The 14,945-nt window shown below is 55.6% G+C and overlaps 1 protein-coding gene across 1 annotated transcript in view; it reads right to left on the bottom strand.

Annotated features, from left to right (window-relative positions):
* Positions 1 to 995: 995 nt before the first annotated feature.
* Positions 996 to 14,945, bottom strand: part of GSDME (gasdermin E) — a 31,556-nt gene continuing 17,606 nt past the window's right edge. Inside the window, exons 5-10 of the mRNA XM_079785376.1 lie at positions 13,880 to 14,000; positions 10,143 to 10,301; positions 8,554 to 8,681; positions 6,815 to 7,010; positions 5,319 to 5,392; positions 996 to 2,302 (exon numbers count right to left, since the gene is read on the bottom strand). Of these exons, the coding sequence (XP_079641502.1) occupies positions 2,069 to 2,302; positions 5,319 to 5,392; positions 6,815 to 7,010; positions 8,554 to 8,681; positions 10,143 to 10,301; positions 13,880 to 14,000 (912 nt within the window). The 3' untranslated portion in view covers positions 996 to 2,068. The remainder of the gene's footprint in view (positions 2,303 to 5,318; positions 5,393 to 6,814; positions 7,011 to 8,553; positions 8,682 to 10,142; positions 10,302 to 13,879; positions 14,001 to 14,945) is intronic.

Below are 14,945 nucleotides of genomic sequence, written 5' to 3'. Positions count from 1 at the left end.
AACGATGAGGGGGAAGTCGATTACTGGCCAGAGCCGCTGTCTGTGGAGTTTGCGCGTGGGTTTTCTCCGGGTGTGCGGTTTCCTTCCACATCCCAGTGATGGGCGTGTTGGATTAATCGGCGTGTCCGCACTGCCCCCGTCTGTGTGTGGATGGAAGGGCGCCTGTCCAGGTGGGCCCGCCTCGCGCCCTGAGCTGCTGGGAAGGCTTCGGCCACCTGGGACCAGGAACTGGCATCGTCGCTTTGGAAAATAATTCCTGTTTTTATTCCTCTTTCTTACGTGTTTGAATAGCTCACCTCTGTTTCATGGTTTAATATTTGAAGTGTTTGCGATCTTTATTTAGAAGTGTGGTGATGCTTTTGTGACCAGGAATAGGCCATAGGAACTTGTCTCATGTTTGTATCAGTTAGCTTATGGTTTAAAATGGCTTCATTACATGTTGTTTTGCTTCAAGTCGCAGTTTCCAAGAACCTATGGACGCCGTTAAGTGAGGACTTCCGTCCTTTACTACCCGTGAGTTTTCAATCAGCACAGGAACAGATTACCACAGATTTAGCAGCTTAAAACACAGGCTGCTTATCTCGGTTCTGGGGGGCCAGGAGCACCTGGTGCAGCCTCAGGCTACATCCTTCCCAGTAGCTAAGTTTTAAGTCACCATCCAACAGGGTAACTGACCAGTGTCGGGGCAGCTGTGGAACAGCTAAGAGACAAAATGCCTTAGTCGCCTGTTCGCTGTAACCCAAGCTTTTACACTTGCTGGGATGGCACCTTCCCTTTCTGTCTGCCGTCTGTCTTTGTGTGTGTGCGCTCTAGTTTAGGCTTTTTTATTATTATTGTCTAGAGGATAATACACACAAAACTCTAACAGGAATAGAAGGGTGAGCCACCCCTTCTCCCGCCTTTTGCCCAGCCTCTCCCTCCCTCCTCCCCAGAGGAGCCCATTGGGTTTCTAGTGAACTCGTCAGTGAGGTCCTGTCCCATGCATGGCGGTACTTGTGTCTCTATTTCTCACACAAGTTAGACTCACATTACACATCCCGTTTACAGTTTTCTTCTCACCGATCATAGGTTTATTTATGCAAGGATGATTCTCCTTTTTCAGAGGTGATGAAAGGGTTATTTGCTTCATTAGCATTAAAATCTTCAGAGCGGGAAGAAGTAGAGGACAGTGAGGTGGAAAACATGTGCCGCGTAGCACGTTTCTCTCTAACCACGCTGCTGCCCACGCTGGACAGGCCTCGCAGCAGGCGCACTCGGTGGTGCTGAGGGGGAGCAAGTGGCTGCAGGTGCCAGGGGACATTAGCAATGGGACCAGGGGACAGCCCAGGCTAGTTCTAGAAGCTGTGGAAACAAGAAAAGCCAAAACCCACACCGTTTCCTTTGCCATAATATGTATTTTATAAATTAAACACCCGTCATGTGTGGGGAATGAGCACACTGTTTTTGACATAGAATTAGTACGTTCATTGAAGCATGGTAAAGTCAGGTAAACTGCATATTGCTAGACCGCTTCGGAAAGGCGGCCTGCTGTTAGACTTTTTCAGTATAATTTTATTTAGCAGAATATATGTACTCCAGTAGCATTCACACTTCATTGTTTAGTCACTGAAGAGCCTACAGAACATTCAAAACGTAGCCTTCAATGGAGAGAAGGTGCTTCCCCAGCGTTCACAATTTAAAATGAATTTTGGATCAAAGTGTTACACAAAAACAGAAGGGGCTAACAGGAAGAAAGGGAGAGAGTACCCATTTTTCTGTAGAATAAAGGTCTGACTGTATGCTGGCTTAGGGTTCGCAGCCCTCGTCCAGCTCCTCGGGTGTGGGCTTGCACTTGCTCTCGGGGTCCCCAGCGCAGGAGGGCCTCTTCCAAAAAGAAAGCGCTTACAGAGTACCTGGTGGCTAACCTCAGGGTGACTGCGAGTGCAGAAACTCACTTCTTATATTCTTTTGTGAATTCATTTCCTTGACTTTTAACTTGGCTCTGAACTAAGCCCCAAAGTGGTATCTGAACGGTGTGGAAAGTGCCCAGCCCCGGCTGATGACGTGAGCTTGGGATTCACCTGTGACGTTACTCATGCGCTCGGCCTAAAGCGCGGAGTCCGGTCAGGCTCACATAAAGAGCCAGTGGGGAAAGGTTATGGACTTCGTAGGTGACAGCCCTGACGGCCGACTGTTGTCGTTCCAGGTTGATGTCGACTGTGGCAAGCAGGCGCTGCACAATCCCAAACCTCTCCGTGTCTCTCAGAGGAGCCAGGGCTGTGTCTTCAAGGTCAGACTTGCCACCAGCAGACAGTGCGCAGAACTGAAACGGCACATATTAGACGCTTCACTGAAACATGGCACACACAATCCTCCGTGCTGGATAGCGGTGCACGTCTAGCTAATTATGAAAACAGGGGTTTGTTTTTAATTCCCCAAATGGAGCAGGAAAACCCTTAAGATGAAGATGTAACAAGAGGTATGTGACCCAGGCCTGATGATTCCAATCTGCTGGCATCTGGAGTCCTGTCTAAATCCCTCCTCTCTGCACTCTGCCTGCTACTAGATCTTAAGCCAGTAGAACACACATATGTAGGCTTGTTGGGTTTTTAAATGAAGGTTTTAGAATATGTGCACGAATCCCTCCAAGGGCTAGGTACCATGACTTACTCTATGCTTCCTGCCTCAAGAGCCTTGTCCTTATCCTTCCTTCTACCTGTAACTCTCCCTCCAGAGTTCCACACAGACCTTTCTTCTCGTCTCTCGGTTTTTGGTTGAAATGCAACATCAGAAGGGCCTGACCTAATCCCCTCTCCATAGCCCGGCCACCAGCACGTCATCATATTGTCTCCATCTGCCCCTACGTCTGCAGTTCTCTTCTTGACAATCACTGCTTCGTCTTCAACTGAAACCTGCGCCGCTCAGGAGAGCAGGGACCTGGCCTGTTGTGTTCACCCGCCACCCTGCCTAGAACTAGACCTTCAGAGGTCGCTGCTCCAACTGCAGCCGCTGAAAACATTGGAAACTTTGCTTTCTGGGGTCTTGACGGTGCCTGTGACACTTTATCTTCAGTAATTATAAATTTGCCAGTAGGTTTGATTTTTAAACAGGTATGCAGGACCAGGTCAGTTTAGGAATGTAGACAGTAAAATTTAAAATAAAAAAGCGAAGCCTTTAAAGCAGGGGTCCTCAAACTTTTTAAACAGGGGGCCAGTTCACTGTCCCTCAGACCGTTGGAGGGCCGGACTATAGTTTAAAAAAAACTATGAACAAATTCCTATGCACACTGCACATATCTTATTTTGAAGTAAAAAAACAAAACGGCAAAAACACCCGCATGTGGCCCGCGGGCCGTAGTTTGAGGACGCCTGCTTTAAAGTATGCAGGAGTAAAGAATTGCCGAAGTGCTCTCAGCAATGGCAACCTTACCAAGCCGCGTGCAGCGCGCCCGCTGGCGGAAGGGCGGCACTCATTGGGATACAAAAGCACTCGGGTGTCTATGGTCAAAGTCAGCCTCACAAGCCTGCACCTTGTAGATGCGCCAAATACAACTCGCAGTGAAACCACAGGCTTAGCGTTACCCTTTGGGCCAGTCGGTAAACTGTCAATTGTGCTTTAGAGAGTGGATTAACCTGCTCTTCAAACACCAGCATCACGGGCCACGATTTAAGAACGAGCTCCTTGGGCACAGCTGAAGGCTGCCAGCAGCACGGCGGGCTCAGGTCTGAGGGAGACGTGCTGGGCAGCATCCAGCTTCCTTCTCTGAACCTCTGCCAACCCCACGCGCCCAGAGGCACTTCTGGGTATAAAAGAGATGACAGTCTGGGCGGGGGGGGGGGGGGGGGGATTAACTCTGGATGGTTTTAACTCGCCTTCTTACCACTTTGGCAGCTGTGTTTCTCCTAAAAGGAGAGCCTCCATGGTTACTCTGGCCACCAGACAAGGTAGGTTTTACACCCCTTTCTAAGTAAGTGCCTGAGGGAAACACGACACCCAAATTCCTCCAAACGGGGGGCAGGAACCTCACTGTCTTAAGAGCTGTTGCAGTATCTAGGGGCGATTGTGTGAAGATGCCCAGGAAGGTCTTTTTCTTTAAAGGGTTTGTCTGTGTTGAGCAGTCCCTGAAGGCGGACAAAGGACTCTATGGGTGGGGAGCTTTGTGCCGAGTAGCCCTGGAACTCATAAGGGCTGCCCCTCCACCAGCAGAGCAAACTGGGAAGCGGCACCAAGGTCAGAGCCTAGAGCTGACCTGCAAGGAGAGGGGCTTCGCTGATGTGGTCCTGCAGCGTTTTCTTCTTCTGTGGACTCGCTAAGCACTCAGCTGAAAACGGAGCTGGGCTACAAAAGCAGAGCTGCTGCGTGCTCATCACTGCAGACAGCGAGCTAGGAAACGTATCGTTTCCGTAACCTCACTACACCACCAGCTTTTACCCTCAGCTGCCGCAGGACACGCCTGCCGGCACGTTTGCAAGTAGTTCCGTTTTTGTGGTCAAAGAGCAGGAATGCAGCATTCCCCCGGGCGGTGGAGCTGCTTGTGGTGGTGAATGACACTAAACTGTTCCTTGGCGTGGTGCCTGGCTGCACTCTTCAGATGCCTGTCCCGTGCAGAGCAGTGCCAGAGGCCCCAACCACAGTGCTCAGATCTCCCCGGATGTGTCCCGTCTCAGGGCCCTGGCTGGGCAGTCTGCCCAATGTCCGCTTCCCAGATCTGGGAGCCGAGCTCTGAGGCTTGGGCCTGCAGAGCGTGCTGGCCTTGGCCCTTGGCCGCTAGGCCTTTAAATAATCCAGGCAGGTGTGCTCTGTTACTGACTCAGCTGAACAACACCTGCAGGAGCTACAGGAGAGGAGCTGCCCCATTTCCTTCTAACAATGACCCAATTTGTAGTTTAAAGAGGAAAAGCTTAATCTTGATTCTCAGAGATTAAGCTAAACTCCTCATTACCTAACTCTTGGTCTAGCCATGACATCTCCTGAGGGCACAAAGCTAATGATAGTCCTAAGAGACAATGAAGCGTCTCTCTGAGACCATCAGTCCTCTGCGTCCTCCCTGCCAGGTGAGTGTGGTACAGAGCTCAATACTAGGCCTGGCTCCTTCCCTGCATAAGGCTTGGAGTCCATGGACAAGTGCTGGCAAGTGCTTTGAGCAAATCCTTTCTCTCTGGGCCTCAGTCTTCCTGTGAGGGTAGGGTATGTGGCGTCGGTGGGTGTAAAAAAGTGGATGTAATAATACCTGAGTAGCCTATCTTGAAGGGCTGTTGAGGATGAGAAAGACTGGAAGTGTTTTATCAGCTGTGAGGTGTTCATCTCATCATTGCCCCACCCCCAGGTCCCTTCCTTACCAAGTGACATAGCGCAGGAATGATCTGGAGTTCACAGCAGGTGCCCAGCAGAGGTGCTCCATTGTCTGGCATTTCTGCAGAAGACACAAGTCAGTCACTTTAAGGAATAAAAGCGTCCGTAGGAACAGAGCCGGCCCTGGCTCTGCCTAATGTATACTTCCCTGCTCTCCAGGCAGCGGTTCTGCCCAAAACTGTTCAGTGAATGAAGGGTGCCGAACAGGCAGAAAGGGTCTTTCAGGAAGTAGAGTGAAAACGGGTGTGTGTTCACCAGAGGATGTGCCCATCAGGAAGAACTGCACAGACTCGGGGGATGCAAGGAAAAGGAGGAACCTGGGATTTGGTGACAGAAGAGGTACGTCACTGCATGTGTGGGGTGTGCCTTGCATACACCTCTCTGAGCATGTTTCCTCAATGGATCAACCATAGATTTGTGTGTGTGTGTGTGTGTGTGTCAGAGAGCAGAGTAAACTATAGTGACCTGGGTTTAGAACCCTTTAGTCCTTTTTAGGAAGAAAACCTAGTGTGGCCTGACGAAGGGACGGCACACGGACCTCTGGAACCCAGGACTGTGCAGGCACCACACTGACAAGCCCAGGGAAAGGAAATCCAGGTCAGTGCTATTCAAAACTGGTCTTACTCCCTCCCCGCGTAAAACAGATGCAGTTCCCGAAAGGACCCACTCCTCGGGGACACAGCCTTTGAGCTGAAAAGGCGAAGGAAAGAAAACGGATCACCTGCCGACTCATCTGGCCCAGAGACCACTAATGAGCTCCCTCCACCTCCTGCATTCATTAGCAGCTGTAATTATAACCCCAATACATTCAGAATTTAAAAAAATAAGTCATGAGCATGTAATGTACGACTCGTCCGCATATGGACCTGGGAGAGGCATTCTCTTTTGTAATTCATTGAAAACTGGAAATTCCTGGGCTCTGTTGCTGTGCAGGGAGGAACCCTGAATGCATCAGGAGCTCAACGCCCCCTGAGTCACATGCCCCCGTGCAGGGGAGTTGTGGGGACCAGGAAATGGGGTCTCGCCTTTCTGAACAGGGACTAAAAGCCCTGTCTCCTCATGGAGGAGGTCCACGCTCTGGCATGGAGAGCTCGGGGCCACGGGCAGAGGAGCGGCAGGCGGGCCGCTCTCCACAGCCGCCCTGCCCTAATGGCCGCACCCGGGAGGCAGGTTTGTAAAGAGGGTCAGGAGGACCAAAACCCCGGAGGGAGAACCACTGCCACAGGAGAGCCACTGCCGCTCAGCACTGCCGGCTCCTGCGACCGACAGGCTGTGTTTGGGAGACGCTTCCCCGGCGGGTGAGGGCGAGCCCGCAGACAGCCCTCCCCGGGGGGACAGAGGAGCTGGCAGTGCACGGGCCTCCACGGTGCAGACCTCCACCGCTTCCCCTGCCCACTGCTGGAAGGAGGCAACCACGTGGGCCAGCCTCCACCACAGGAAGCGAAGCGATTTCATAGCAACAACAGGACCCTGGGTGCCGTACCTGCGAGCGCACTGACCAACAAGTAGGCTGTGGAAAAGAGCTTCTGGTCGCTGACCGCCCCCGCGGGGCCCGGATGCCCGCCCTGCACGCTGCAGCCCACCAGCCGCAGGAAGGCTGTGAGGTTCTGCCTCTGGGGGGGCTTCAGCTCCCCCAGGATCGCCTGTGAGGGTGACAGGCCTCTGACCACGTCGTCACACTGCCGGGGAGGAGAAGAGAGACCAGGTGATGTAGCAGCCCCTAGCCTTCGCTGTCTCCCAGGCACAGCAAGCCTAATAGACCTTCTCACGAGGAGACAGGAACCCGAGCCTGCCAGGTGCTGTTCTTGCACTGCGAGGGGAGGGGGCGTGCAGGGGCTGTGGGGTAGCGCCGTCCAGGGCAGGGTCTGCCGGGTTGGACTGACAAGTGACTGCACGCAGAGCTGAGGGGAACATGAAGGCATCGTCCTGTCATGCTTCTCAAGCTTTAAGCTCGGCACTCGAGCCCCAGCCACATTCCCACCTGGGCCCCGGGAGCCTCATCCGTCGGCGTGGGGTGGGCAGTCCTGCCAGCAAGGGCTGCCCTGGCCACCTGGCACCCCCCCAGCCATTGCAGATGCATTCGTATGAGAGCCCGCAGCCCCCGCCACCCAGGCGGCTGATGCTGGCCTGACATTTCCCTCTTGAAAGAGACATTTGAGAAAGTAAAAGTCAGTAGAGGCTTTTAAACATCTGTGCGCTCCTTGGGGCAGCACACCCTCCCAGGAGCTCTGCAGCCCCCAGAGCGGCGGGTGTCCTGGCTGCTGACTGTTTCCGTCGCCAAGCTCTTCTGACCCAATCCAGTTTTGAGAGGGGAAAAATAATAGGGATGCTCTCCTGGACGCCCTGAAGCATTAAACCAGAAAACCAGAGTTCAGACTCTGCATAAAAGAAAATAAAGACCAAAAACAACGACAGTAGGAATCAGGCTTACAGCTCCCCAGCCTCCTGCAGGGAAGCAGAGCAGAGAGCCCAGGTGGGTGGGCTTGGCAGCTGGTGTGTCCCTTGCTGTTTCTACAACTAACAGTTAAGGAACTCAACCTCCCAGAAAAACACAAAGGCCTCTTTCCAGGCTGTTCCAGATAAAACAGGTTGACTTGTTGGGCTCTACCACATAGCCCCCTTGTAGTGGGTTGAACAGTTGCCACCCCACCCCCGTCCCCAAATATATGTCTTTCTGGAACTTCAGAATGTGACCTTATTTGGAGTAGTTAGCAAAGGTAATTAAGGTAGGGATCTTGGCATGAGATCCTCCTAGGCAGGCTCTAAGTCCACTGGTGGATGTCCATTAAGAAACAGAAAAGGAGGCGACAGAGGAGAAGGCCATGGGAAGACGGTGTACACTGGAGCGATGCAGCCACAAGCCAAGGAATGCCGGGAGCGGTAAGAGTGAAGGGAGGTTCTCCCCTCCAGCCTTTGGGGGAGCATGGCCCTGCTGACCCCTCCGGGCCTTCAGAGAATCGATTGCTATTGTTTGAAGCCAAGAAGTCTGGGGTCACTTGTTACAGCAGCCATAGGGAACCAGGACACACCTAGATTCCTGGCATCGGCTACCTTTCTGCAGTGAGAACTAAGGACCTGGGGATAAGAAGCGAAAAAGCTTTCGTGTTCAAGAGAGGTGGGGAAATCCTAAACGCAGTTTTTGTCTCCGGCTCAGGTCAAAGCCTGTCCCAAGAGGTCCAGCCGGCCCACATCTCCGGAACACCGAGACGCCGCTGGCCTTACCACTTGTTCCAGGACCTGGAGTAACTCCTCATCAAACAGGACCGCCTGCAGGACGCCCCTCAGCGCCGTCTGCTGCTGCTCCGGCAGCTGCACAAAGGGCTGGAAGTTCCTCTCCAAGGGCACAGTGGCTGTGGGCGGCAAGCACACCGGCTCAGGACGGCGTGCACTCAGAACCGACGGCAGCTCGCGCTCTTTATAGCCAGCTGTCCTCGGCTCTGTCACGGGCACGTCGGCTGCGCCGTCCGCCGTGGAGCGCGGGGATAAAGGACATGGAGTTAAACACCGCCCTGCGTGTTAGGAGAAGGGGGGCTGCCACGCTTCGTTTCAGACGCACTAAGTAGTAAGTCTAATGGATTCTTTTTCTGGAAAAGTCATTTAGGCGCCTTCCTATAGAAGTCAACGATCCCGGCTGAGTTACTAAACATGAGTCAGCACTTCCACAGTGCCTCAGAGCCATGCGGATGCCAGTGTTACTCCTCCTCCTCTCTGCTAATACGGCCCATTCTGTGGCCTTCACTGTCTAATGCACGTCAGGGAGGCTGGCCCCTCGTGTCACGGCGTCACGGCTGCTGCCCTGGGCCGGCCCCTTCTTCACCGTCTGTCCTGGAGAGGGGTCCGTGGGTCCCGCTGCCAGCTCACCCTCTGCAGGATGCTGGAGCCTCTCCTAGAACCCTCCTCTTTTAACCAGTTAACTGCCACGCGTCCAAAATGGAAACCATCCCCACACGCCACGATACTTTGAATTTAATTGCGTCTATAGACGCTTACGAAGGGTTAAAGATGGGCCAAAGCTCCTAGTGAGGGAAGCCCAGCGGGTGTGCAGGCTGGTTGTAGGTGCACACCCGTGCACGGGACTGGGCCTTCGCCGCCGTTTCTCCCAACACTGTTTTTGCTACAGGCCTCGCTGGTGGGCCTCCCTCCTCACCTCCAGCCGGCACATCTGAGCCGCTCCTGGCTCCTGTACTGAGCTCTCCCATAACCATCTGTTCCTCCTCTTCCTTGCTCATATCCTACCATATACTGCCCTCCCCACCCCCACCCCGACTCCCACCACCACCACCCCTCCAACGTTTTAAAACTGCTGTGGGGGGCAGAAGGGTTTGCTGCAGGCAAGTCATAGGTCATCCTCCTGCCCCCCCTCCCTGCCGGCACCCACGGCCTCTGGCCACGTGATAAAGAGCCTCCAGGAGACGCCGGGCCGTGCTGACCAGGCTGGCTTGCCTTGGCAGTGGCGCCTGGACTAGGATGAAACAGATGCAGACCTCGGCCTCTCTCCTCGCTGCTCACTAGCTGTTCTTAGTCCCCGGGCTTCTATGTTAAAATGGAAGAAAACGCCAGGTCCCTGCCTCTTACACGTAACCTGTCTCAAACACGGCACCCCAGACTGAGGTTCCCTACGACCCACCCAGGTGAGTCCTGAGTGGACCAGGCCTGACTCCGGTGCCGCCCTCTCTGTTCTCAAATGCTCTCGGTGAAGTCACCGGAACCACCGCCCCTGAAGGCCACTTCACCTCCTGGGTCCCATCACCTCCTGGGGTACAGGGCTCCATCAGCCATCCGCCCACCATGCCCCGCCCTGCTGGCAGTACCTTCTTTTAAAACACTCAGCAGTCTCTTGGGGACCGGCAGCGCAGCATCTGCCATGTCTCCAAACGCGAACTCTCGGAAGGACAGGGGGTCCAGGAAGATGGAGTCGATGCTCCTCTCGTGCTCGAAGCCACCGCTCTTCCCTTCTAGGAGGCAGAATTCTGCAACACAGGAGAGGACAGGTCTGCACAGGGAGACCCACCCTCCCCAGAAACCCGCTTCCTGCAGGCGCGGCGCGGTCTGACCCAACTCGTTGCTTCCGAGAAATGCCGGAGAAACGGTGGTTCTCGGCACAGGGCTCGCCTGTGCGTCCTGGACAGCAGCCTTCCTTAGCCCGGTTTCAACACGCCAGCCCGGAGCAGACAGCAGAGCTCCCGTGTGTGGATGAAGCTGGGGATATCTGAATCTGGTAGATCATATTTGACTGAACTGATACTACTACAGCATTATTGACAGTATATTTAGGTGCACAGAATGAATGCCAAAAAATGAACTTATTTCTACAGTTGAATGAATGAATCTCAAAATGCTGAGTGAAAAATAGTCTTTTTAAAGCCTTATTTTTTTAGATACCTAGGACCATGGTCGGCAAACTGCAGCTCGCAAGTCACATGCGGCTCTTTGGCCCCTTGAGTGTGGCTCTTCCGCAAAATACCACGGCCTGGGCGAGTCTATTTTGAAGAAGTGGCGTTAGAAGAAGTTTAAGTTTAAAACATTTGGCTCTCAAAAGAAATTTCAATCGTCGTACTGTTGATATTTGGCTCTGTTGACTAATGAGTTTGCCAACCACTGACCTCGGACTTGCTTTGAAACAATTGAGTGGGGGTGGAGGGAGGTGGGAAATTACCAATGGAACATAAATCGCCCTCATTCTTGAAGCAGGAAGTACATGGGGTTCATTATATTACTTTCGCTATTTTTGAACATGTGTGAAATTTCCCATAAAAAATTAAAATAAGAAGGGTGGCAAGGCCCTGGCCCTGACCCCCTCACAGATGTCCATGTTTGAGATCCTAACTAAGGTATCTGAATTGTAGGCAAAAATGTGAGCAAAAACAGCGAGTGACTCCTGGGCTCCTATTCATGGAATAAGCATGGCTGAGCCTGCGTGTGGAAGGCGTGTCGGCACACACCATCCTTTGCCTGTGGGCACTGATGGCATTCGTAGAGGTAGGAGGGCTAAGACATGAAACAATCCCCCATCCACTCGGGGATCGCACTCGGCACCAGGGCCCAGCTCGCTCTGCCTCCGCCCCAGGCACTGCGGTGGGTGAGTGTGAGCCGCCCCCGGGGATGACTTTGCTCCCCAAGGACAGGCCGGGACCATCCACAGCCTCAGACCCTGCCTGCAGCCTGGAGCCCCCAACTGGCTCTAGGAGCCAGGGCACCAGCACCACTCCTGGCTGGGCGCGTGCACCGCCCCCTGAAGGCACTGCCAGGCCGGGCACCGTGCTGGGGGCCAGGGAGAGGAAAGGGCACGGCCTTCCCTGGGCTTCGCGGGGGGCGGGGTGGGGGGTGTTGGAGGAGGCGGACGGTCCCTGAAGCCAGCGAGGCGGGTCGAGCTGCCTCCTGAAGGCTCCGTGGGAGTGAGCGGGCTCCACACGGACTCGCAGACCAGACACGGCAGAGGCTGGAGGCACATCCGTGCCGTGTCACAGCTGATCACAGACTGACACCGGGGAGGGGAAGCTGGACCCGGGCAGCCCCCCCCTCCCCCCTCCACACACACACACACAGGGGAGGCTTTCTCCTGGGACACGGAGCCTCGGGGGGTGTTGGAGCAGGTGAGTGAAGTGACCAAACTTATTTTTAAATAATCGCTTCAGGGGAGCCTGGTGGGAAACGGGGGTGCGGGTGGGGGCTGACAGCTCCCAGGAACAGGGAGGGGGTGCGCAGGAGGCTTGTGAGCTGTGCTCCCCCCCCTCCCCCGAAGGCGGGAGGCGGTCAGGCAGGCCCTGAGGCCCATGTTTATGAAGCTAGATCAGAACGTTCTGTGGCGACAGAGAACAGATGGGGAATAAAAGCAGCACCGGCTCCCGAGCAGGCACGGAGTCCCACAGAACCGGGGCCTGGCCAGCAGCCGCCGCAGCGGACGGCAATGAACGCAGCGGGCTCCCGGGCAGGGCTGGGCCTGAGCCAAAGGACCTGGAGAACTCGGCAGCACTAAGGAGTTTATGCTCTGAGAGCGGAGGCCACGATAAAAGGCTTGAAACTGAAATGCAAGCCGGAGAGCCACAGAGGCCAGGCCGTCTTTCCAAGCGCCGCCGAGGAGAGAGGCCCCTGGGGGTGGGGCAGGGCAGGCACCCCCTCAGAGAAACGCCCCCTGGCCCGGCCCCCAGCACCCACGAGCACCCTTGGGTGCCAGTGAAGCTTTGCCAAGTGACACCTGGACCGTCGTCCACCCATCTGGACAGACTCCCCAGGGGGTAAACATCCGGCTGGGACCACGTCTGTGCACGTGGCGTCACAGCTTATCGTGTCCTGACAACAAACTCCATCATCTTAACGCAGTTTGTTCCAGACAAACACCTCCAACCAATAAAACACCAGTTTGGAACCAGGCATCTCAGCGGCCGGTCACGTGTCCCGGTGTCCTGTTTTCCATGGTCCCCGCCCCACCTTCTCTGGACCAGCTTCTCAGCCTGACGCTTCCCTTTGCCACCTCCCTCAACTGCAGGCCGCTCCGTGTGAGGGGGGCCCCCGGGGTTGCATTCTGCGCCCCCACTGCCCCTCCCGCGGGTCCTCACATGCCCACAAGGACAGTCAGTGCTGTGAGTGCCTGTGGCCGCCGCCAACCGCGGACAATGCCTGTGGCGAGCACAGAGGCCGGCGCCCACAGGACTTCCTCCTCCGAACCTGTCCTCGCCCCGACGGGAACCCCCCGGGGGTGCACAGCTGATTGGGGCTCACTTCCTACCTAAGCGTTTCCACCGGGAAACCACACCCGAACAGAGGAGCGCGATGAACCTCCCCACGCCCCCCCACCAGCTCTGCGCCCCCCACCTTCCTCTCCATCCACATTTCTTCCGCAAACGCAGACATCACATGTCACCTGTGAAGACGCAGGATAAAGCTCTAAAGAATAGGTGGCTGCTTTATGAACATAGCACCGGACCTAAGAAGGTCACAACCATCGATGTTACATGTATTCCTTCACGGCCCCGAGAAGCAAAGAGCCTTCTTGGACTCGGTACCCCATCTTCTCAGGGAGTGCGGGGGGCGGGGGGGGAAAGGGGGGACGGGGAGGTGCGTGCAACCTGAGCTCCGCCGACCCCTGCTAACCCCAAGCCCTATTTCCTTGAAGGACCCAATGACCAGAGGGGCCAGAGCGACGTTTCTGCTCCGTGTTGGGGGGAGGGGTGTGGATGACGAAGTTCATCCCTGAGGTGGAGAACTTGGAGCCAGCACTTGCTGTGCCTCCCCGGGCCGGAGCCCCCTCCCAAGTGGGCAAGGCTCCAGGCTGGCCGAGGCCCTCAGGGCAGCGTGGCCCCAGGGCCGGTCCCCGGTCTGATGGCAGAGGACGCGTTCTTACCCTGCGTCGCGCTGGTGAAACCGCACCCCACACGCTCCCAGCGCAGCCCACTGTCCCTTGTCATGGGCCAGCCCCGAACTCTCAGGATCTGGTGTCCATCCCCCAGGCGGTCGGGGGTCCACCCGCGTGTGCGCCCCGGGGAGACAGCCTGCCCCTCACTCGGCCTTGGCCCAGTCGGCCAGGAGCCCAGCAGGAGGCCGCACTCACCGAACTGGCCGTCCGGTTTCACGTACAGCTCGGTGACGCCGTAGGCGATGGTGGTGAGAGCCGGGATCTCCAGCACCACGTTGGAGTCCTTGATGACAGACCCATCCTCCGTAGCTGACACCTGTGGGCGAGAGCACACTCCGACCTGTGAGCCCAGCCCCCCCGCCTTGGCTCCCCCAGGGCCTCGTGCACATGCCCTCGAGACGGGGAAGGGGGAGCCAGCGGCCTCATGACCTACACACAGTCCCCCGTAAGTGGCCAACCTGGTGGCACAAAAGTGAGCTTCCAGGGATGGGGATACAGTGAACTTGGGTCTCTGGTGATGAATCAAGGTAAGAAGACAAATAAGCTAACTTCCCAGTTCCCTCACAGGGTTACACAAACTGCCCTGAAGTCCTAATGAAAACCCTGCCCCATAGGAAAGCCTGAGGGGGAGCCCAGCCGAGAGCCCCTCGTGTCACTCCCGCCCTGTGGGTGCAGCTGGGCTGTTAGACGGGGGAGGCTGGAGGGGAAGCGGCATGGGGTGCAGAGCCCCTACCCCACCAGCTTCAGCCCTGGCTGGGGGCCAGCTTGGTGAGGCACCACAATGTGACCCCGAAGCACTGCTTAGACCAGCGATGGGCAACCTTTTGAGCTTGGTGTGTCAAAATTCCCCAAAAAACTGAGCATAACTCAGGTAGTGTGTCACTTTGAGGAAAAAACTAACTCCAAGACTCTAGTCGCAAATGTTTCATCCTCAGGAGCAGCAAATGTTTCATCCTCGGCATACAGCCGTGTGTCATCAGAAATGGCTACGCGTGTCAGTGCTGACACGCGTGTCATAGGTTCGCCATCACTGGCTTAGACAGAGGCAGGTGTACAGACCTTTGCCTTCCCTAAGTCAATCCGCAAAGGGTTCGGGGCAGCCAATGCCAAAGCCATTCTGAGACCCCTGACCCCCAGGGGCTCGGGGGGTGATCTGGCCTGGCTGGTGCTCGTTTGACCCATCTTCCTAGGGACTGTGCCTGACCCCAGCTGGCATGGCCCACCCTGAGCGCCCCACTGCCCTGGCCTTGGGTCCACTTCA

This window comes from Cnephaeus nilssonii (assembly GCF_951640355.1).
Source record: "Cnephaeus nilssonii genome assembly, chromosome: 12".
Taxonomy (NCBI): Eukaryota; Metazoa; Chordata; class Mammalia; order Chiroptera; family Vespertilionidae; genus Cnephaeus; species Cnephaeus nilssonii.
The sequence above is the reverse complement of the archived record's forward strand: the minus strand, read 5'-3'. Positions and strand labels throughout refer to the sequence as shown.